Source organism: Lissotriton vulgaris, chromosome 2_1 (assembly GCF_964263255.1).
Source record: "Lissotriton vulgaris chromosome 2_1, aLisVul1.2, whole genome shotgun sequence".
In the NCBI taxonomy this organism is placed as follows: Eukaryota; Metazoa; Chordata; class Amphibia; order Caudata; family Salamandridae; genus Lissotriton; species Lissotriton vulgaris.
In genome coordinates, this window is record NC_141687.1 from 84,710,865 (window position 1) to 84,735,947 (window position 25,083).

Consider the following 25,083-nt stretch of genomic DNA (forward strand, 5'->3'; position numbering starts at 1 on the left):
GACCTGACAGCTATATTACATGCAGGACTATCATGCACATTTTTCACCAGCTGAGCCTGTTTCGACACAACCTACTACGCCTCCTGTCTTGCAGATCGTCCGTCTGTTCCTATTGATGAACCTCAGGAGGTTTTACTTGTACAGCATCTTATCCAGGATGATGATAACGATACTGCTGCAGAGGATGCTGAACTACTAAAATCGCCCACGACTATGGATGAATGGGATGACTACCTGATCGCTACGCCATCTTCGCCAGTTCCTCAGGCAGTAGATTCCCCTCCTGAGGATATTAGAGGTTTTCATGCTATTATGGAGAGGTCAGTGATTCGTTTTCACCTTCCTGTTACAGTGGAGCAATCTGATTGCTTCCTTTATGATTTTAAAGAGCAGAGTAGGAAGTCTGTCTGTTCTATCCCTTTAATAGATCATATCTGGGGAGAAGGAATCCAAATAATGAAAAATCAATTTTCAGTACCTGCGATTCTTTCTAGGATCAAAAGAAAATACAAAGCACCAGATGATGCTCCTGCATGCCTGTCCAGTCAACCTAGACCAGATTCTGTTACACACTACTCAACGTGGATCTCGGAATCCATCCATTCCTGTTACAGCACCGCCAGATAAGGATGGGAGGCAGCTTGATAACATCAGTAAGCGGTTCACCACCATGGCGGGTGCTTCGGTTCGTCCCACAAACTCCCTAGCAATTCTCGGGAGATATGACAGCCAGCTATGGTCTGACATTGCTCCATATCTCGATTTCTTACCTGATAAAAAGAAGCAGGAGGCACGGAAAATTCTCCTGGAAGGATAAAGTGCTGCATCTGAAATAATTGATATATCTATGGACCTAGCCTCCTTAGGTTTTCGTCAACGAGCTGGAGCAGCAGTCCTCAGATGTCCAGGATGGTTGAAATCTACCACCTTTCGCCCTGAAGTCCAAACAAAGATTTTGGACATGCCACTCAATGGAGATGCACTATTTGACAGGCACATAGATGAAGCTCTGCAAGACATCAAAAAAGATACTGACACTGCCAACGCCCTTGGCATGTTACAATATAGGAAGGTTCCTTTTCGAGGATCCCGTGGCAGAGGATCTTATTCTTTTCGTGGTGGCTATCAAAGATACCGGTCCCAAGCCTAACAGGGAAGGGATAGCTATCAACAACAGCAACAGTCCTACTGGAACCCTCTGGCTGCCGCTTATAGACAGCAGAATAGAAGTCGACAGCCCCAACAGGGCAGGGGTGCTGCTAGAAAGCAGTGACGACTTCCTAGCACCTGCAGCAGCTCTGCCACACCCTACTTCCCGGATTCCTAACATATACCAACATCTCACTAAGTGGAAACGATTGACCATTGACAAGTGGGTCTTCGATATTCTCAAATGTGGGCACACCCTGGAGTTTGCCAGCATTTCTCCTCCTCACCCACCTTTAACCCATTGGCTGCTTCCGCGGTTTCGCGGCAGTGCGGCCGTTTAAAAAAAAAGGGCGGGCCACGTCGGCCATTGGCAGCACCAGCGAGGTAGTGCTGCCGTCGGCCAATGGCCGACGGCAGCATGGAAGGGGTTAAAGAAACATCCACCACATCTTGCTCTTCTCAGGAAGGAAGCAAAAAACATGCTCTCGAAATGAGCGATAGAAAGAGTGCCTCGCTCTCAAGTGAGGAAGGGGTTTTATTCCCGTTTTTTTCTAGTAAAGAAAAAGTCAGGGGAATGGAGACTTATCCTCGATTTAAGAAAGCTGAACAATTATCTACAAAAGAGATTCTTCAGCTTCTTCACCATGCAGACTTCCTGATAACGTTGGATCTCCAGGATGCACACTTCCACATCCCTATTCACCCCAATCATCAGAAATTCCTCCGTTTTACTGTGGCAGGTGCTCACTTTCAATTCAGGGTCCTCCGCTTCGGTCTCCGCTCAGCCCCAAGAATCTTTACAAAATGCCTGGCCCGGTGGCTGTTCACCTCATACTTCAAGGCATACAACTTTTCCGTTATCTGGACGATTTGCTGATAAAGGCTCACATGTCTTCAGCTGTTTCAATCCCTGGAACTGTCCCTCAATGGCCAAAAATCAGTTCCTCGTCCTTCTCAAAGGGTTCAATTTCTGGGGGCAGTCTTGGATACTATCCAGGATAAGGCATTCTTGTCAAAAGAAAGACAATACCGACTGATTTCTCTGGCAACAGACCTCTAAAGAAGACTGTTCGCTTTTGTGAGAATCATCAAATCTTTCCTAGGAATACTATCCTCAGAAATATTGTTGGTACCTCACACCCATCTCAGGATGAGGCCTATCGAGGAGGAACTAGACAGTCAATGGCTGCAGATCTCAGGGTCGTTCGACCTAGTGAGGATAACCCCAACTATGGGGGAAGCTCTGCTTTGGTGGCTGCCCCTAGGAATGTTTCAACCGGGCTTACTTTTCTTTCTTCTGTGCCGGAGTTCATCCTGACTACAGATGCCTCCCTAGAAGGGTGGGGTGCACACCTTCAAGATCTCTGCATAAGAGGGAAGCGGTCTGCTGCGATGGCGAAAATGCATATCAACTTCTTAGAGCTTCGAGACATTTTTATGGCGTTGCAGTCTTTTCTCCCAAGGCTTCAAGGGTCATCAATTCTCATCAGAACCGACAACACCACTTGCATGCACTACCTAAACAAGCAAGGAGGTACTCGTTCACACATTCTGTCTCAAGAAGCTTAAAGCATTTGGGAATGGCTTCTTTCTCAACATCACAATAGAGGTGGAACATTTGCCAGGCATTCACATCACTCTGGCGGACACTTGTAGCAGGACTTCGAAGTCCTGTCACGAATGAGTTAGATCAGTCAGTTGTGGAACACATATTTCAGATGTGGAGCACACCAAATTTGGATCTCTTTGTCTTCAAAAACAAGCAGAAGTGCCCGTTCTTTGCCAGTTGGGAACCGGGGAGGAGCTCGTGGGTGGAACGCCTTCATAATGAGATGGACAGGGATCTTCGCATACTCATTTCCCCCCTTTCCGTTGCTCCAAGACTTCTGCGCAAACTCACAATGGAACCATGCTGCATGACTCTCATTGCTCAGCGATGGCCACATCAGCATTGGTTCACAGAGCTTCTTCTACTGTCAAAACGTAAACCATACCACCTTCCTGCAGTTCTGACCCTGTTATCAATGAACAAGGGCCAGATTCTTCATCCTCACCCAGCCCGATTGCATCTACATGCTTGGTTTCTCAATTCACTGAATTCAAGGAGCTAGATTTGCCTCAGGATTGTAGAGATATACTTGCAACGGCAAGAGCTCCTTCTATTCTAAAGGCTTATGCTTTAAAATGGAAGCGATTTTGTTCTTGGTGCAATGACAAAGATATACATCCATTGAAATGCTCTCCAGATAAAGTTCTGCCTTATCTTCTTTTGCTATCTAAGTCTAGTCTTATGTTTACATCAGTTAAGCTGCATTTAGTAGCCATCTCGACCTACAGACGTTCTGCAGGAACTGCATCGCTGTGCTCTAATCGTTTAATCAGACAATTTCTAAAGGGTTTTTTCAGAGCTTTTCCACCTATCGGAGCTCTTCCTCCAGAATGGAAGCTTAACCTGGTTTTACAGCCGCTCATGAAGCATCCTTTGAGCCTGTTCACAAAGCTGACCTCAAGTACCTCTCCTGGAAAACGGCTCTTTTAGTGGCACTAACCTCCGCTCGGAGAGTCAGTGAAATTCTGGCTTTTACTATCAAACAACCTTATTTGAAATTCACCAATGATTATGTTCTCCTAAGAATTAATCCAACGTTTATTCCGAAGGTTCCTTCTACATTCCATCTTAATGAGCCTGTTCTAATGCGTTCTTTCTTTCCCAATCCGTCTTCCTCTGCTGATAAGACTTTGCATACATTGGATGTTAAAAGGTGTCTAAAATGCTATATCTCACGTACTGTGTCCATCCGAAAATATGATCAATTGTTTATTTCTTATGGTGGTCAAAAGCCAGGAACAACTGTCACTAAATCCACTATTGCAAGGTGGATTGCATTTGCGATCCAATTCTGCCATACTAAAGCTGGGCATCCTTTGTCTGTGAAACCCAAGGCTCCTTCCAAAAGGGCAGTGTCCTCATCTACTGCTCTTTTTTGCCGGAGTACCTCTGAAGAAGATTTGCCGTGCTGCGACCTGGAAAAATGTGCACACTTTTACATGGCATTACTGCCTCGATCTGGCGGCAGAGGCTGAATCAGCTGTTGGTCAAGCAGTGTTGCGAAACCTCTTTAAATAAGGTAAGCCTCTCTAAGGAGGTGATTATGTCATTACATGTTAACCCCTTCCCTGCTCATGACGAGCTCAGCTCGTCATGCAGTATAGTGCTCCTGTGCTAATGACGAGCTGAGCTTGTCATGAAACAATGTATTTCAAGGATCTGCAGCACAGCAGAGAAATCTCCCTAGCAGCGATGAGGTTAACGAATACAATGCGTATTGTTTCTTTTCTATTTTTGATACTGTGGTTCTCATATATACATGTTTATAATGTCTTCTCTTCTTAGGGTTAGAATGTTATTATTACATTACTGTATTGGTATTACAAGGTATCTAATGTGTTTCTCATGATACCCATCATCCACTATAAAACTAAGGATTTTACTGCTAACTATCCTGATTCTAAGCATTTGAATCTATGAAAGATACCCCAATACTGGATAGAAAAACAAGTTATTTACCTGTAACTTCAGTTATCCAGTATTGGTATCTTTCATAGATTCACATGCGACCGACCCTCCTCTCTGGAGAGGCTTACCTTATTGCTATTATATACTTACTGTCACTTGTGCTACGAAAATCTGAGGGTTTGCCTCTCTGTGGAATGTTCTAAGAGGGGGCTGGAGCCTGATTAACTGTGTTCCAGATTTGGTTCTATTTACAAAAAGACTAGGATAGCCTAATGAGCTGACTTTACTGTCCATTGTAGCCTATTGTATAATGTTTTATTACTATTATGTATATATTTTGTTTGTACTGCGAGACTCCCACCTCGACGGCGGGGAGGATTCTAAGCATGTGAATCTATGAAAGATACCAATACTGGATAACTGAAGTTACAGGTAAGTAACTTGTTTTCTAATATTTTTATAATTGTATCTTATTAATAAGATACAAGAATAATTTACACAGAGCTCCGCCCAAAAAGAACATGCAGGTGAATTGTGACAGGGTGATTAATGGTACACATGTGATATTGATAGAATATTTGCTGCCTGGTAATATACTTTTAACCATGCAGAACTCTCATGCTGTGGGTACTGTATATAATCCCCAATTAAAAACATTCAGCAGTTTATTGCATCAACTTTTTAACCTCCTGTGGACACTTTAGCGGATCTCCATAATGCAGAAGACCTAGTTTCCTGAAAATGTATCAGCTGACAGGAACTGTGTGTACTGCTGCATGAACAGCTGGAACCTTTGGCTGCGTGAGTTTTATTGGAGACTAGGTGTTCTCCAATCTGAAGTGTAATTGGAGTAAGCACGTACCAGTGGCGTAACAAATTTGAGTTTGAGTCAGGAGCTCTCAGATCAGGGGCCTGTCGCCCATGTGGCGGCTGGTAGATCCTGAAAGAGGTGGAGCGAAAAGCTGAGATCCAAGTTGAAGGAGCAAGTGACTACAGCAAGCACACCAAAGTGAAAGAGGAGGGTTCGGGGTTGGCCTTTCTGAGTGGAACAGGAGTTTGATTGGTACATTTTACATCACAAGGTTCAGGAAAATTTATCAGAAGCAAGTCGAAAGATACCAATGGCATAACACAGAATAGCCTGGTTTGCAAAATCCTGTCCCTTCATGGCTCAGTACAGAGTTCTTACTCTTAGGACACCCTTAATAATACAAATCACTATCCTTACTTATTAGAATGCAGAGCTCTACTTAGAATAAAGCTCACATACCCAGATACTAAGTATAGGATTACTCTGCTAAGATGAATAAATGAAGGGTATTTATAAAGCGCAAAACAGCTGCTCCAGCAGGAGCATCCTTGAGCTAATTGAAGTCCTATCTGCTCAGTACATACTACATGTAGGTTCAGTGCTCTCCACTCAGCAATTAGCAGGGCGCATTGCTCAGCACAGAACCCACTGAACATTATGTGCCCCCCTCTTCTATAAAAGACCCTCTATTCACTAAAGGGTTAATTGGTGAGTGCAATGCTCCCAATCAGCTCAGAATGGTCTTCACAGATCCAGTCTCCATGCACAATCCTATCTCTACATTTGCTGGTTCCTTCATGTTAGGCTTCGCATGGTTTCCCCTGACATTTTGCCTCTACCTCTTGCATTTGTGACGGTACGTGATTTTGTTTTTGCTGGTTTAGATGCTATGGGCACTTTGCCACTGCTGATAAGTGTCAACGTGCAAGCACTCCCTGTGTAAATTGTTATTATGATTGGTTATCCATGATTTACATATTTGATTTACTGGTACGCCCCTGTTAAAGTGCACTGAGAGTGCCATGGTCTGTAAATCAAATGCTATTAGTGGGCTTGCAGCACTGGTTGTGGCACCCACATGAGCAGCCCAGTAAATGTGTCTCTGACCTGCCACCACAGTGTCTGCATGCACAGTTTTAAACTGCCATGTTGACCTGGCAAGTGTACCCACTTGCCGGGCCCAAACTTTCCCTTCCCTTACATGTAAGGCACCCCTCAGGTAGGCACAAGGTACCCCCATGGGCATGGTGCAGTGAAGGTGAAAGGTAGGACATGTACTTGTGTGTTTTATATGTCCTGATTGAAAATAGTATGTATTTCGTTTTTCACTGTTGAAAGGCGGTTTATCCCATAGGTTAACATGGGAACTGCCTTGTAACATTTTACAAGCGTAACTTGCCATTGGGGCAAGATTGAGAAATGGAGTTTAGGCTCTCTGAACTCAGAATTTAATAACACCTTTTATAAAAAGTTGTTTTTAAATTGTGTGTTTAAAAGTTCCACTTTTCGAAAATGGGCATCTTCTTTTTTGTTCATCCTGTGTGCCCCTGCCTGTTTGTGTATTCACCTTCTGGTTTTTGAAGTAACAGGAGCTGGGGATTTGCATTCACATTATACAATCACAAGGGGTTCTGATGTGTGCCCTGCCTTGCCTGGGTGACTCCTAGCCAGGCTGGATAGACCTTGTCTGCATTTGGAATGCTGGGAGGGGTTTCACTAGCACCTTAATAGGCTGTGTCTCCTTTTCACAATGCAGTCTCCATGTTCTGTGGTCCAGCAGGACAAGGAGACCAGGACTGGTTTGGACTGGACTCAGATACCAATGCCATAAAGAGACAAATTAGAAACTGGGATATAAGTATTGGACCTTAAACACCAAGACTTAAGATCACTTCTAGAAACAAGAGGACCCTGCCAAGAAGAAGAGGTGTATGAGGAGCGCTACCGTTTCTGTGTGAGGGGTGGGTTGGCCTGCAGTTGCTGTTTCTGTCTGTGGCAGAGGAAAAGGTCAGACTCTTTTTGCTCTACTGTGGTATCCTACTTGTGACGAATCTCCAAGGGCTTGTGTGTGCTTGCCTCCTGTTCTGGAAGACTTAGGGACCTCAAAGTCTTCTGTGGGCTTTATGGGGAATTTCCTTGAGCTTTGCTGGAAATTCCCTTGTGCTTTACTGAGAGCTACTCTGTGCTTTACTCATTTGGGGAGTTTTTCTTGCGCTTCCCTTTGTGGAAACCTCCCTCTGCTTTTCTCCTTGGAAGCCGAGTGAGCTTTTGTCTTTCTGAGTCTCCACCCGCTTTGTGCAGAAGCCAAGGTCGGGGAAGATCTGGAAGTGCAAACGTGGCCACTCGTCAAGGAAGCCAGCGTGAAGGAGTCCTCAGTGTTGTCAGGCAACCGCACAGCCAACAGGAGTTCTCGGCATTGCCCAGAAACACCCCGGAGGCCGAAAAAGACACAGCATCATCAGTTGCCACCTAGCCAGCCAGCACCGCTGAGACGAGCACCCAGGCGAGACAGAGCAGGATGCTCTGTGGGTGACCGTAGCATGAGCCCCGCCCTTGCTACACCAGCCTCTCGGGCCAGCATGCCATGCACCGCTACAGTGTTACTAAAGACAGGGGTCCCTAGAACATGAGAGATCAGAGTGAGGATAAACATCCGCTAAATAGCCGATATGTTTTGTCCAGCCGGACAGGAATTTATTTTTCAAAATGTAAAACATAAACAATGGTTAAAGAGTAATGTCAACGGGGCACAACCTGTGACCCACAGGGAACAAGACAGAACAACAATTTTAGGCAAGAACGAACAAAGGGGTCTGTTGACTAGTATTCAGTGGACAGACTTAATTAATTCATGGTACCATTGTGCAATTCATTGTGTGTCGACGATGTAATGCCAAAACTTAGATGTGTGGCATCATCTCCAGGACAGTATTATAAAACATGCCTGTCTTGAATATATACAGTTGCCGAAGCAATGTCAGGAAGAATATTTGGGTGGACCGGGAATACAGACAACCCGTGCGGGATGTGGAACCAGTAAATAGTGGGTTTGCATGTCTCATGCTGATTACTTGCCATCGCTGATGGTGAATACAGCAATTTTGGGATAATGCCAAAAGCAGGATCGCTCGGTTGGGTTCTGCGGTGATCGCTACGATTCGTCTGTATTCCCGGTCCTCCCGAATATTCATCCTGACATTGCTTCGGCAACTGTAGATATTCAAGGAAATCTGCATAGCTTACTGTCACCTCAGAGTAGAAACGGGGTCTAGAATGTGTCAGAACTATAATCATGGAGGAAGGGCAGTTTTGTGAGGCGACCTATTATATGTAAAGTTGCCAGCCAGCAGTAAATTGTAAAAAAAAAAATCTATATTCTGCACTTCCCTCCAAACTTGAAGTATATTTTACTCTGGGGCTCAGCTTATGGTTATCAAAAAAATGAAATACCAAGTGCAGATATGCTGAATGCTAACAGCAGAGCAGCCAGCTATAAACAAGGTATTGCAGGTGTCATGAGATCACTTTACATTTCTGTGTTCTAAACATCGCCTGTGTTCTAAACATCGCCCATGGAGATGGGTAGCTGCCTCTTGAAAATCTAATTTCAAACCTTAATACATGATGAAGTAAAAAAAAAGTGGGCTTTTGTCAACAGCAGGTTAAATTAGGCCTTCTATTCGGTTTCAAATTGTGGGCAATGAGGGCAACTTCACGTAGTGATAAAGGAATTTCTCACCTGACTTCACATGGACATGCACACATCTCCAGGATCCAAGCTGCTGCAGTGCCAGTTAGGTACTGCTGGTAAGTTCCCGGTCAGTAAGTTATCCAGGGCCTGGGATCAAAGGGCAGGCTTCAGCAGCTCTTAAAAATGATTTAATATTCTTATGGCGCTCTCCCACTGTTCGATCATCGGGAGCAAGGGAATGAAGGGAGGTTTGACACTGCAAATCTTTGATGGTCTACGAGTTTCCCATTCAGCAGCAAAGTCTTTTTTTTTTTTCTGCCGATTTATATAGCGCAAACTCGACCTGAAGGTATTGGACCGATTTACACGATCACCGTTACATTACACAAGGACTCATTCATATTTTGGTAGGCGTTGGGAGATTAAGTGAATAAGTGATTTGCCCAGAATTGCAGGGTGCTGAGCAGACATCAAGGCTCGAACCTGGTTCCCCAGTTACAAAGTCTGCCACATCCTCTCCTCAAGTCTCACCTCATCCTCTCAAGTCTTGCACTTGCTAGTCCTTTCACACAGGCTAAATAACAAGACACCAAAGTGCCGACAGAACAGTAGAGTGCAGACTCGAGCGGCCTGGCTCTGAGCAAGGGGCCATACTGCACGTGCGCACAGAAGTCGCTGCATCATGGGGCTTACAATGGCCACGCCCACCATTGTGACACCAGTAAGCCGGACTGTGCCTTAAAGGCGAATCACTCCATGCGCCCGCCACGAACGTAGCTGCCCCCCCCCCAAAAACTCAGACTATTTTCTGTGTTGAACATCTTTCTGGTATTTTACTTTTGCTGCTGACTTCCACATTTTTAGAGAACGACCCTAATTACTAGTCCATAGATGCCAAGGTTTCAGATTGCTTATGTGTGACATTTTCATAATTTTAGTTTAATTATGAGTGACATTCCACGACTATGAATGACACTCTCTAGCATGCTAAATCAAGCAATGAAGAAGATGGAAACGTATAAATATCAGAAATGACACCCATTGAATAACAGGAAACTCTAGAAGATCTTAAATCTGCTACAAAGCACCAGAAATGGAAGGGCACTAACCTAGTGCCCTAACATAGGGGTGCTCCATGGAGGTTGTGCTTTGCTGCAGCCAGACCCCAGAGTCAGGGGTTTGAGGAAACCGGGAGTTGTGAGAAGGCTTCATACATGGGGTTGCTACCTGGAGATTGTGTGTCACTGCAGCCAGGTCCCAGATCCTGTGGTTTTGAGGGAAGCAGAGGCGTGTGAGAAGGCTACCTACACATAGCGGCCAAGTTTACAGATTCTGACACATCACCATGGATTCAGTGCACTTGTGAATGACACTCAACTTCCAAATGTGTGACATTTTCCTGCGAGTAAAACCAAGCAATGAAGTGCACGGAAATAAGTTACACCCTTTTGATCAATGAAAAGCCCTAAAACATCTTTCAACTGCTTCATAACCTTGAAATGGAAGGTTTAAAACACTGATATAAAACGTTTTGTGTACCAAGAAAATAGAAAAGTAAAGCAATCATCTTAAAATGTCTTACGCCCAGAGGAACAACTCCTCCTCAATGTAACTCCTAGATTATTGACCTGGATTAATTATCGTGTGTACTGATCAAGTCCATACCACCATAGGCTGTTTTATTTGTTTTATGCTGTCTATTAGATCCTCTCGAATTGCTTCTCTTGTTTTTGGTACTGCCTTTATTTCTTGGACGTTTACTATTTTCTATTTGGAATTCTCACCTTGTTTGTGTTCTGATGTCTATTTTACTGTGTTTTCTGGTCATGATTTTTCATAAAGCGATCTGATACCTTCGGGTCTAGCAATAGGTATATAAAACATATAAGTAAATAATCATTTGGACCCTAGGAGGGCGTCAAGCTTTTATATAGATTACGCCAAAGAACATTGAGTGGACAATCAGTTCTCCACAGCAAAGAATAGCAAGGCAGTAAGAATGTTCTCTATGTTAAGATCTGCTATGCACTGGTAAGAAGCAGCCTCTTGAAGGTTTACAAGCTCATTCTACCATGGTCAAACTGCTGGCACGTCTGGCTGTGCCTGTCTTGGATATTTGTCAAGTGGCAACGTGGGCCTTGGTACATGTTTTCATGGAGCACTACTTCCTCAACCTTCAGATCTGTCGAGGGGGGGCATTTCGCCAACTTGGTCTTGCAGGACTTTTAAGTCTAAGCCATTTTACAGACCCACCACCTGGGGAGGCACTGCTGTGGTAACTATTTTATAAGGTGAGGAACCTGAGATTTTATGTATCCATCAGCAGAACAAGCTACTTAAGTTGCCTAATAGCGATCTTTTTTGGTGGATATTCCATCAAACTGCAGATATCTCAATAACCTCCTTAGATCCCCTTCTGTGTACTGGACTCTTTGCTTTCTAATAAGGTCCCAGTGTAAGCATCTACTTATTGATCAGCCAATCTGCTGATCGCTTCAAATCTGATAGTGTGGAGAGCTTAATAAAGCAACTGACTTCACCATGCATGAGTAGCACTTATATGCTGTCTGGCTCGTCTCTTATGGAGTAAACAACCTTAGTGTGGTGCTGCATGATGACACTTACTGGCGCGTAGGAGTACTGCTTTAACGTTTCTGTATCCTGTCTTAAATCCTGGGAAATATTCACAGGGTGAGGAATATGCCGTTGGAGCATCCACCAGGAAGATCTTTACCAAAGGTATGTAACTTCTTCCCATGGAACACTGGATATGTTTTTGTGGCATATGAGACAATGCTGCTTTTTTTCTTTAAGAAGTTCTCTTAACTTCTGAAAAGATGCATTTTAACGTTAAACTAAACAGTCCTTGATGAATTGCAGGCAAAACTGTTACTTCTCTTATGTGCTGATTCCACAAACCCAATACATGTGGAAGGAGTTAATGAGACATGCTAGTGAGAAAAATAGAAGCATTTGTAATGCTTACAGCACATCAAAAACACTATCCAATTGAAGTGTTCATAGAGTTAGTTGTTGACTCCTACTTTCTCAATATATACTTTATGGTTGCTTCAAAAGATTTCTTTAAAGACTTGTTTTCTACTGAACTTTACCTTTCAGATCCTCCACTTCTGTATTGCTTGTGGTTCCGATCTCAGTGTGAAAATCTGTGAAGAGAATCATACCCAGAGCCTGGTTCACCAACCACCATTTATCCACAAGTTCAACTGATCATTGACCCAGACCACTTAGCAATTTTCCCCGGAGTGTAATATAGATCAAAAATGGACATGTAATGTGCTCTCAGACTACCAGTTATTAAAATCTGATTAGCCAATTCTAGAGAAGCTTCCAAGTCTGTGCCCTCCTGTGCAAGTTTCCTATCCCATCTGTCACTCTGAGTGGCTAGATCATCAGGAAGAGTTGATAGTAGAATTTGATCAATTTTCCCTATCCTGGGCCTAGATGCTATGGAATCCACCAGCAGTATTCTAGTAATATTGACCCTCTCCGTGCAATAGTTTTAACCAAAAAGCTTCTGATCTGTAAAAACCTAAAGAAGTGACTTGTGGAGAGCCCGTATTTTTCTTGTAATTGTCAGGCTCCTCCACACGAATCCTCAGGGCTGTGTTGATGCTCAAAAGAGGCCCACCTCTAGACAACCCCAAGTCCGGCTTAGGTAACCAGGCAGACTTTTGAGGCAATCAAGTGGGGGAAGGAAAGGGTAGGGACTGCGGGGAGGGAGATCTGGGGATGAGAGAAGAACACAGGGTAAGCAAGATAAGCCCACAGTGTACAGATAAAACACTACAATAATGGCTGTGGGGTTTACCCTCTCTTAGTCCTCACCTGAAAAGCAAAATAAGCTGAGCCTAGATCTTAGAAGAGGGCAGAGGGCAGTGGCAAGTTCACATCAATGCACTATGTTTGCAAGACAAAAAGAACATCATAGAAATGAACTTATGCAGTAATTATACCCTCGGAAAGTACTTTTCTAATGTTCCTATGGCACCTACCAATGTGGTTGATGTGAGGTTTGGCTCCTAGCCAAAAATGACGACATACCCTCTCTGACCTCTCTCCTAGAATCATATAAAACTACAAAAAGGCAATTGCTTAAGAGGAATAATCCGGAACCAAGAACAATAATCTCTTGTTCCTAGTCCATTCTTATGTGCAGTTAAAACGTAAGAAAATCACCATGTCACTATTCTTCCCATGTCATAACATATCCAAACGTTAATTTCCCTGGGATGACATTTTAGATGAAATGACTGATAAATGGTCGTAGCCAGTAAATAAACTAATCTCAAAATGTTTAAGCAAAAGAGACTCCTCTGCGTAGGATCTATGAGTATCATACCCCTCTCAACATAGGAGTATGCAGGCCAAAAGTACGAGAGGGTAAACATGGGCTCCTCTGCACGAGACTGACTACTTCGAGTCTCATCCAACAGAGGAGCAAACGAACCCAAGCACAACAAAATAACAATGCTCCTCTGCAAAAGACCCTGAGTTCGGTCACTGCCAACAGAGGAGTATGTGGTCCCACAATAGTAATGCCTTTGCTGAGTTATCTCTGAGGAGACCGGAGAAACACTAGTCTTCAAAATACCCTTATCTCTTAGGGCGAGGGACGACTTCAAAAGGCGTCCGGACTGTGGATTAGCAATTCGGAAGAACTGTGCCTAAGCACTCCTACCGCCATACAATGAATGTAGAGTCACTGAAGGTGCTCGCCGTAGCTTCAACATCCAGAATTATCGGCACCGCAGATCCCTGCAGTCACCTCTGATCCTGGTTCTGGGTCTGCGTAACATCACATGCAACGTGACCCGCAAGTGTTGCTGGGATTTGTAGTTCCAAGTCAGTGGTCGTCCCGAACACCGCTCTGCCGCGACAAAGGCAGGCAGTTATCTACCAGCGGCCGGGAGACCGTGACGTGTATAGTGGGTCTGACTGGTTCATGGACTAGCGTCTTGCTTCCGCTCAACAGTATCCCCATGTGCTGTAGTAATGTTACCCAATGATAAAGCCTTAAAGACGGTAGTCCCCAACCCCCCCTAATCTCGGAATGATTAACCATTTAGATGCTATTCTAGCTTTATGGTAGCCCCATAAAAATCTGATACAAACTCCTTCTGCTCTGGAAGTGCAAGATGCTGGAAATTCTGGAGGTATTGTCTGAAACAAATATTAAAGTTATTATTTTCCCCAAATTTTTATAACATTACACCGTCCATAGAGTGAGAAATGAAAATGGTCCAATCTTGCAAGTGTCTAATCGGCACTTTTTATAATAGTTAGTATATTCATCTCAGGGATCTGCTCGACCGCAGCCGTAATCTTATACCCAAATAGGTTGCTACTGATACTGTAGGGATCTCCTGCAGTCTTAAAGTATCAGAGCGTATGACCTTGGTTTTATTGGTGTTTAATTTGTACCCCGAAACAGTGCCAAATTGTTTCGCAAGGTCATACACTACCAGCAGGGCAGATCTAATGTTCGTTGTAAAAATGGCTACGTCGTCCGCATACGCGAACGTTTTATACGAGATCCCATTTACCGTAGCTGCTTTAATCCGTTGATCGGCATCCAACTTGCTGAGTAACATTTCAATGTATAGGGCAAATAATAATGGAGAACAGGGACACCCTTGACGGGTTCCTCTGCCGATAGATAATACATTGGATTCCTGTCCAGAGATCCGAACATGGGCCTCAGGTGAAATGTACAAGGACTGTATAGCTGTGACAAATTCCTGCAGGAACCCTTTAGTCTTCAGCATCCGCCAGAGGAACCCCCAGGAGACCCTGTTGAATTCTTTCTCTGCATCCAACAGGATCATCCCCTGGTGAACCTTCGAGACCTGGGCCCAATCAAACAGGGCTATTGCCAGCCTAACATAGATGTATCACGACCAGGAATGAAGCCCTGTTGAGAGGGATAGAAGCTGGAGGAGAAATTACCCTTCCAAGCCTCCGTGCTACTATTTTTGAGTAAATCTTGCTATCTGCACATATTAAAGAGATGGGTCGATATGAGGAAGTTCTGGATTATCCTTCTTTTTAAAAACTACAATATTTGTTCTGTGCCATGAATCAGGAGTCTGGCCCTTCTGAGCTCTTAAAAATAGGGATTCAAGTTCACCGAGAAGAGTTTGCCTGAATATGCTGAACAATTTCAGGGGTAATGCGTCGGGGCCAGCAGTCTTGCCTGCCGCCAGCAAAATCATAGCGGATTCAATTTCTCCTCTTGAAATCGGGGCAGATAGCATATCCCTCTCTTCAGGAGTAATCTGAGAGGTGACATAGTCAAGCAGAAATTCCTTGCCAGACGTTACTGGTCCATCCGTCTCTGTAGAATAAAGCCCCTGATAAAACTCCTGAAAAACCTCCAGCACTCTAACCGGGAGATCCTGAATCTGTACCCCTTGATTTTTAATACGACATATTCTGCTTGAAACTGCTCTTTTCTGTATGTGCTTGGCTACTAATCTGCCGGTGTGCTCTCCAAATTCATAAATATCAGCCCGGTGCTGCCTGAATTTTATGGCTGAGTTTGCTCCATAATGTTGGTGTATTTTTGTTCTTACAGCTGCTATCCTCTTTTGACATTCCTCTCTCTTCTGTTGATCCCCAATTACTCAGATAAGCTCTTCCTCAGCCTCCCTGAGCAGACCTACCCAGCCGTTAACCCCTTCGAAGCTAATGACGAGCTGGGCTCGTCATGGCGCTTACCTGCCGTGCGCGGATGACAAGGCCAGCTCGTCATGATGTATGGAGTTTATGATTTTTTAGCGCAGGACGGGAAAACGCCTAGCAGCCATGTGGTTAACCTGCTCTTTTATCTTCCGCTGTTGCTCTAGAGAGAAACTGATAGTTTCCCCCCTTACCTCAGCCTTGAAGGCATCCGAAACTATTAACTCAGATGCAGTGCCCCTATTCCTCTCAAAAAATTCTACAATCCAATTTGAAATATATAGGTAGTATTCCTGATCAAGTAATAGCTTTCTGTCGAAATTCCAGGTTGTCATAGCTTCTACGAAATTTCCTGTTGGAAGATGAATAACTAAAGGGTTATGATCGGATATAAATCTAGGGAAAAGCCCGCAATTAAACCTTTCCGCTATTAAGTTGGACACAAAAAAATAGTCTAAGCGTACACATTTTTTATGGGGGGGCAGAAAAGAAAGTATACCCAGAATCAGCTTGTCGCTGGCTTTGCCAGATGTCGACCAGTCCATGTTCCTGCCAAAGCCTTAAAAGTCTTGACCTTCCGACCAGTATAAGGGTCATTACTTTGAAGATTGAAGTTTGCATTCAAATGAATGTTAAAATCCCCACAGAAAACTATGGAAGGAGACCACAAAGCTAGTTCAATGTTTAAGTGGTCAGAGCTAGTGGAATCATCTAGGTTGGAACCATGGAGAGATCATATAGTGTATAAAGTCCCCCTAGTGACTACTTCTATGATTACTCATCTACCCAAATTATATTCCTTAACTCAATTGCAAGTTAAGAGACCATGCCTTGCCATTACAGCAACTCCTCGAGTGTTAGTGGCTTGACGGGTACAAGCCAGAAGATCGAGACCCAAATCTTTTAACCACATTCGATTATTCCAACAAATATGAGTCTCCTGGAGACGTAATACATCGATCCTCATATATCTAATAAGTTTAGCTAATATACCCCTCTTTTTTCTGTCATTGAGGCCACAGCAATTTAAAGAACAGACTCTGATATATTTATTCCTATCTTCCATATCTACGGGTTCTTTCTACAATCCACACATAAAAAAAACAAAGACTTTACCTCCGACTTTCCTAAAAGAGATGCCCAAAAGGTAAACTGTATCAAAATATTAAAACTTGTCAAAATTACTATATTTGTCATAAGTGTACAATTGAACAGATACAAGTGTGCCCTCCCCCCATTCTCCTCCCCCACCCCCTCCCACCCCCTTTACCAGTATTTCCTATGGAAACTGCTAAACCCAATACAGTGAGAAAATATATTTTGGTGTCACTATAGGTACTTACCAGCAATCATTAATGCAAGTACCACTTCTGGGCACTCTTTTTCCCATTCTTACGGGCAACAAGGTAGTTTTAAGGGTAACTTATTTCGTACTTAGAAGCGGGCTTTTAGGCCTGTCTGCAAGCATGAGAGCTAGCATGCTGCAGGGGGCCCAAGCCTCAATTGAAGGCCTGTATCATATTTTCAATGTCACAAAATTAGGCTTCAGTCCACATGTGGCGTTTAATTTTGCTTGCCATAGGCTTTGTTTTTACACCATATAAAGTGGTCTTATAGTAACATTTTATTTATTATAACGTATAAATTGACAGGTAGATTTTTAAACCAATTTTGACTTTGTTCCAGGGTTTAGTGAAAATACACAGTGTATGAAGTTGAAAATTACTAGACGGTGAGTCCCCAAAAAATGAATAACATGGTGTGACCACCCAAGAAGAGGTCACTTTTCAACATCCTGCTGGCCAATTTTACAATTATTGAGATCCACCCTGGTGGTAGGTGACTCAATCTTGCCATCAACTGATAATACACTGTGCTGCATTGCGTTAAGTAGGGACTTCATATCTTGGTTACCCAGCCTCACCATAAAAGACACAGTCACCCCCTCCAGGATCAACATTGCAGCATATTGCATGTGGTTTCAGCAATAAGGAGTGTTCATAGTATGTTCTCTCCCCCTTGCCACATTAGCGGCAGTGGTCCTGCAGTCCATGGGGCATGCGTACTGAAGATTTGCAGATGAAGCAGAATACAGCAAATTAGCACAAGATGTTGCAGGCCAGTGTGAATCCACGCACCCAAAATCTGATCCGTTCTTCCTTATCTGATCACAGATCCATGTTCATGTAAAGTGATCAAGAGGCCATAGTTACAGTGTGGGCTCACACCATGTTTTCTAGTGCTTTATGCACGTACGTCAAAAACAGGGGCCCGGCTTAAGCTATTCAAGTGTCTCACAATAGCAGGGCGCCAGCTAGGGCCAGGTCTAGGTCCAAAGACTGGTGCACCCTGCAGCACTGCAGCCCATCGTGACCTGATGACAGTCAGTAATAAGCGCCTGATAGCTGCTGGTTCAGGCCTGCGTGGCACACAGAGGATCTGTCGTATAGCCATAGGAAGTTGCAGGCCAATCCCCTACTCCAAAGTCACCTACAGGGGATCTTCAGGTCTCTTGTGCAAGCTAGCAGCCTTCCTGGGTAAATGAAAACTGCAGCCGCTAGAACAGGAACTAATGGAGGCAATATCGCAGGCAGGCTTTCTTTCAGCAGCCGTCTGAAGCCAATAGATGCTGCTGCACTACAAAGATTATGCGACGTTGTACCTTCTAACCACTGGCACCCCACAACAGTGCAGCATTCTTCAAGTTTGACACTCTGGTACCCCCATGTTGCTGTCTCTTACAGTAAGGACCTGTGATATTAACTGTGTATATAATAGTTATGAGATGTTTCGTGTGGAGCCACAATGAAGCTTACTGCAGAGTGAAAAAGCTGTAAAAAGTACTGTGATCAGTACTGCACATCTCTTCGTTGTCATCAGTGAACCGCCCACCTCCTCAAAACCAAATTTCAAAGTACTTCTATGATTTGTGGTAAAGTCAAATGTATACATTTGCAACACATCAAATCGACATTAAACCCTGTCATCATGGCTTTTTGGTTTTTCCCTACAGATGCTTGATCCTTTGTCCTTGAGTAGTCCTGAAAACTCTGGTTCTGGCAGCTGCCCATCGCTCGACAGTCCTTTAGATGGGTAAGATGACATATTTATTTGTATTAGCTGGTTTCTCCCTAAATTAAACAAGCATTTGCAATCCCAAAGTCAAAGAGATTTATTGTTTCCAATTATTTAAAATCATTACAAAATACAGTAGAAAAATATTCCTTAAAATATTCACACACTTTGTAATACGTATGGCGTAAGGCATTTCATCTCGTAACTTTTACCCATTATCATGTGCTTAAAATCATAAGTTCATTTGGAAGGCTTATTTTATACAATGTTGAGTTTGGCGAGTCCGTAAAGGTTTTTTTTCCTTCTTTTTTAACTGGTTGTCTCAAATCAGTCCATTTTTCCTGCTCTTTAATGACATGTTTTCACCCTTGCTGAAATTTATCTATCAAGTGTTGGGTTTGCCGTTTTCAATGCAATCTGTTTCGCCTTTGGTACTTCATAAGTATTAACGAAGCTGGCATCTTTTGTACAACGTGATATGCAGCTTCCAGGGGCACATGGCGCGAGAAAAGCTGTGTGCCCCTTTCCTTTCAGAAATGCATTCTCACGCTGCATGGAACGTTATTCCCCCTTGTGAGCTGGTGCCGGTGGGGAATGGGGTGAAGGGGGAGGCGGCAGTTATGTGCTGTGGGTTTGCAGCAGCACAAGCAGAGCCTGGGGTGGAGTGGTTCAGCGGGGACAGACTGGAAGCTGAGCGAGAGCCGTAAACAGCTGGAAGTAGTTCAACAGGTACACTGGCGCCGTAGCCCAAATAGTGTGAGGGGACAACCAGGGATAAGGGGGTCCAAGAAAAACTCATTATTTTGGCTTCAGCATTGCTATTTAATTAATTATTTAATAAACTAACACGTTTGACAAGTAAAAGAGTTGTTCAGCAGTGCAGACACGCTAGCCTCGTTTTCAGGCTTCTGTCCACTTGATCAGGAAAAGCACTACCATTAACCGTACCAGACAGCCAATACCCGAGGTGAGCTGAGCCACTGTAACCTGTTGTATGCTGTGGTGATCAGAAGCAAAATGTGAATAACAATTCAACAGGTCATTGAACTGAAACGCTCTATAACTATTTTTATTTTTGTAAAACATGAGACTGGCACGACAGTGCTGAAGTGTAGGATAGAATAATGTATAGTAATGTATATGGTTCTATGCAAATAAACTGCATACCATATATGGTACCTATGTACACCTAGAAAAGAAGCCCAATGGTGCGATAAAGGGACCTGAGGCAGTTCCTTCTGCAGCATATGATGATGTGTAATGGTGTAATCAAATACATATACAGCCAGTGTGTTCTAGAAAAAAGAAACTCTATTTACGCCACATGATTTAGAGGGTGTGACACTGTTTAGGTGCGGTTCATTCTATGGCTCTAAGATAGGCATGGGTTTTGAATTTTAGAGATACAAAATAAGTCTCCAATCTGCTTCATTCTCAGTGGCTGGGATAGACCGCAACAGTGTTATCTAGGACTCCTGTGTGCACATTTTCATTTCAAATACTAGCCTGTACATGACTAATGACACTGAGCCCTTCTCCCTAAGCTCCAAACAGAAAGCAAAGCAGCTTCACGCACAGCCAGGCCCTGCTAATGTATTCCTGCCCATCATCTCCAGGGAATTCCCTCTCTGTGCCCACGTTTTACTAAAGCATTCTTGTCATGATTTTGAGTTTAGTGCAATCACAATGTGAAAACACGTATATGTTCTCTCCCCCCCAAAAAACAACGGACTAGTACATTAAACGCTGACTGGTGGAGTAAACTGTTTAAAGACAAGTACCAAGTTCGAAACTTAACCCGTCCTTTACAAATCGGTAAACTTAGTACAATTCAAAAGGGTAATGGTAATAACACCCGTTATTAATAGCGTTTTGAAACGGCTGAAGCCTGGTATGAAATGCATGATAAAAAAAATAAGATGTTGCCATTCCAAACTGGTAAGTGTACGTGTTTTCCTAATAATCATAATACCGCTTTAGCTAAAACACTATTACGCCCTTGCCTGCTGACATGTATTACACAGACATACCAAGCTTCACACAGGAGCCTGCAAATAGAAATATGATGCATATGCCTCTTGAAATATTTAGACAGTGGAGAGCAGCTGGGTCAGCAGTCTCCATGTAGTGGTGGTTTTCTTATCTTGAGGAAAAGAGTTGAAAACATTGGACTTTACGCTGCCACGGTGGGCAGCATGGCACACAAGCGGCTTTCCAAACCGATCCAGCGATGAAGAGCTGAATATACATCGGTGAACTGCATAAACATCAGGGAAGGATATGGGGAAAGCACACAAGTAAAAATTATTCAGACCTGTTCGGGTTTAAGTGAGCCCGGCTTGGGGAAATCTACCCATCAACAGCTATCCAGTTTACATGGGTTACTGGGATCGTCCGGATACTGACATCAGTGGAGCATCTCTGGGGCCTCATAGCCAATGAGGAAGTGTGTAAAATTTTTCAGTCTACCTTAAACCATGTTGCAAGGTCCTAGTCCTCGCAGCCTATGGATAACCCGCAGTAGCTCATGGCAGCCAATCCCATAGCATAAATTCCTGCGACCATTCAAAACTCGCCATAGTTTCTCCCTCTCAAATATATTACATTGTTCACCTGATTGGTTGTGTGTGCTGGGCGTCCAAGTTCTGCACGTCGGATTGAAGTGTTATAACGATTGAAGTGTTATAACGCACATCTAATTTTGGTGTCAAATATAAAAGTAATTATGAACAATTCAGCAGTTTAGCCTGGATGATGATTGGCGGACTAAATGCAGAGTAGAGTGCTCCTAAGAGCAGTTATAAATACCTCATAGTTTCTTTTCTTGAATTGGCATGCGGCATACACAGTCATATAGGAACGTAAAACAACAAGCTCGCTTAAAATTAGAGATACCATATTATCTACCACCTGCAGCCTTCTCAATGACTGCGAGGAACTGCGAGCATCGACCTTGGAGCGAGGGGTGGCGGGCTCCAGTGTTGTGAGGGGGTCAGGCACGCTGTGATCTGGGGCAGGCTCTGCACAGGGAGATTTAGTGACGTTCGCGAACCGTGTACAAAGTAAAGAAAACTGCACTGTATATCGAAGTGAATCTTCTGCGTTGCGATGTCAAAACAATCCCTGTGCCAGCCAAAATTCCACCCACACAGACATTTCAAGCTGTGACCTCCTCCAGACCGGAGGAGGGGCCATCGCGTGCTGTGTGAGGAGGAATCGTGCGATGGCCAACAAAAGCAATCACTAAGTGAAATCGCCTCCGCTAAAACAAACACCCAAAGAAGGTAAAATTGAGAGGAGTGGACCAATAGAAAGCTATCATTTCGGAATGCCACAAAGAGGAACCAATGGCAATCTGTGGGCGTGCCAAAAGCCAAGAGATGGATACACCACGTCTTGCAGACAGCGCATGCGCTGTCGAGGTTCGACCTAAAAACAGCAACTGTCTCCAATCTTTTCTCTAGCTAGAAACTCAGGATCATTTCCTTATTAACGAACATTAGGTAGTTCTTTGTGCTATTTTGTGTAAAATAAAGGCCCAGAATAGTTTGTTTCCTCTTTTGTAATGTAAAAAAAAGTCTACAAAATTTTGGAAGCAAAGAATATAAAATATTGCGTTAAATATTTGCTTGCAAAACCATCCGGTTACTAAGTTGCACTCAATCAAAAGAATTAGTGCTGATATTATTGCAGATGTATAACTAGCAACAGCCAATAGAAGGATCTGTAAATTGTGCCCATGCTATTTAAATGCTGTTTAAATGTTTTTATTGCACTATTGCACTGACTCCCCTCCCCATTCATTATCTTTGCTTTTCCTAGATCAGACTTACGTATTTGCCAGGCCACTCATACTGCACAGTGTTTAGATTTGATGGTTTCAATACTTTCTCAGCCAGAGTTTGAATGTATGCATTTGAAGACCTATTACCAATATTTAATACCATCCTGCTGTTCTATGTTGAGTTTTTGTTCATCTGTTTGTTATCTCAGGAAAGGTGTTTTTCAATTGTAATCAGAATTACAGTTAAGACAAATGGTTATAGTATGAGATGGGGCTAGATTTTAAAGTAAGCATTAGTAGTTTTTTAGGTCTTACCTTCGCAACCCGCATGCGTTGCAAAGGAAAAAGACCTTTTCCGCTCGCTTGGGCTTTTCAGCCAAATACGGGCATGCGTTCCATTGCCTTCAATGGCAACGCGTGCACGTCAGGAGATTCACTCGCCTGAGGGCGCCCCACCATCTGGCAGCAATTATCGCATCCCCGCCTCCCCCCTACTGCTGCGCGCGCCTCTCCAGCTCCCGGCAGCCTGCCGGGCTTGTGCTTGTTTTTATTCAAAGACATCCACTTTTTTCCAAACCTTTATCACCACGCGCTCCTCCCGGGTCACTCAGTTATTATTTGTATTTATCGCGCTGCCGGGCCCTGCCCCCAGCCCCGCTCTCCGTGACAGCGAGGAACGCTTTAACTTTTAATGCAACGTGCAGCAAGAGCGCGATTCCGGGGCAGAGTGCCCGGCTAATTAGCAGTGTTCATTTGAGTCTGGATAATTTATGATGTCATAGCAGAGTGGGTGGGTGCAGGTGGTCTCAAGATGGGAGCCATTAGTTACACTGCGGAATGAGAAAGGGCCGGTGGAAGAGTCACGGGCCACAGCTTCGAGAGAATGACAGACTTGCTTTATTGTGCGCCCAGGACAAAAGAGTTGTCTTCCACTAGGAGCACACTACAGCACTGCTTGTCTCTCCTCCATGCCATCCTCTTGCAAAGAGCTTCCGGCCCGGATGAATGCATGGAAGGAAACAGGGGAGGGGGAGTACTTAAAAGGATGATGACATGAGCCCCGGTTGACCGCTGGCTCCAGTAGTTAAAGAAGAGCGGCCACCTAATGGCTAACCTGTCCACCCTGGAGGCAGCGATACCCGAGTTATCTTCACCTTGACCTCAACAAACCGTGTCACCCTGGGTAAGCCACCATAAAAGAATCTCATTGCTTGTTGCTGGCAAACCTTTAGAACAGCATAATCTCATTTTTAGCGCAATGCACGCAAACGAAGCACACGTGTTTCTCCAAAGAAATACATAATACGACACGGACGTCTGAAAGAATGACATAAGGTGTCACTAGTAACCAGTATGGCCAATGGAGGAGATTTTTTTTGCTAAATTAGACTGATAAAATCCAACAGGCATGTGTTACAACAAGTAGCAAATCAAACTCCATTGTGGACTCACTGCAGAGACATCATGTAACCCAGGCCACAGGTTCATATCCCATTGTGCAAAGTTTCTAAATTTTTCCTTTAAAGTTCGAAGAAACGCAGACCATTGAGTATGAAAAAGTAAAACTTTTTTACAATACGTTTCTCAGTGTACAAGTGAATTGTTAATTATTAGGGGGCACTGAAATTGGCGAATCTGTTGAAATAGGTGCAACTTCACCACCCGCTGCTTGCCCCGGAACTTTGCTTTGCAACCCCCCTTCCTTCCCCCATGTGGAGTGCAAGGTAAGAATTAAACACTGAATGGTCGAAGGTGCACCCGCCCGCTCCCCTTAGCACTGTTTCAACTAATGTATACCAGCTTATGGGGAGGCAGGGATTCTTCTCACTTGGCCTTAGCCTCTCTCCACATGCCTCTGCTGTTTCCTCGCCCAGGACGTCCCTCACCCCTACCCTCCCCCGCCCCCCCCAACCCCCGCCCCACCCACCCTCTCTGCCCTGTAACTTCCTCTGTCATCGGGCCTGGCCGGCTCTTGAATACAGCGTTCCCGCCGAGTGCCGTTTACCTACATCAGCTGCCCCTCCTCCCTGGCCGGCCGACGCAGCTTGGTGAGCCTGCTGCCTTCCATGTTCCGAGCAGACCTCTCTGATGGTTTCATATAGCGCCCGCCATGGCTTTGACCCCTGCCCCCGGTCTCTGCTGCTGTAGCCCTCGCAGCCTGGTGCCCCCTGCCCCCGCCGGGCACCCACTCCTACCACCCCTTAGAGAGTCTCTAGAGATTCCAGTAGATGTAACAAAGGTTATGTTGACAATTGCCTGTTTAAAACTGCAGAGGACCCCGGACCTGATGGTATTACATGATTATTTTACAATGCCTTCTGTAACACCTTGGGTCCAATTCTCCTCTTTATAAT

General features: G+C 44.2%; 1 protein-coding gene across 1 annotated transcript in view; it reads left to right on the forward strand.

The window, feature by feature from the left end:
• The window catches only part of MAP3K2 (mitogen-activated protein kinase kinase kinase 2), a 409,487-nt gene that overhangs the window by 217,300 nt on the left and 167,104 nt on the right, over positions 1-25,083 (forward strand). The window contains exon 9 of the mRNA XM_086954496.1: positions 18,884-18,963. Within this exon, the coding sequence (XP_086810622.1) occupies positions 18,884-18,963 (80 nt within the window). The remainder of the gene's footprint in view (positions 1-18,883; positions 18,964-25,083) is intronic.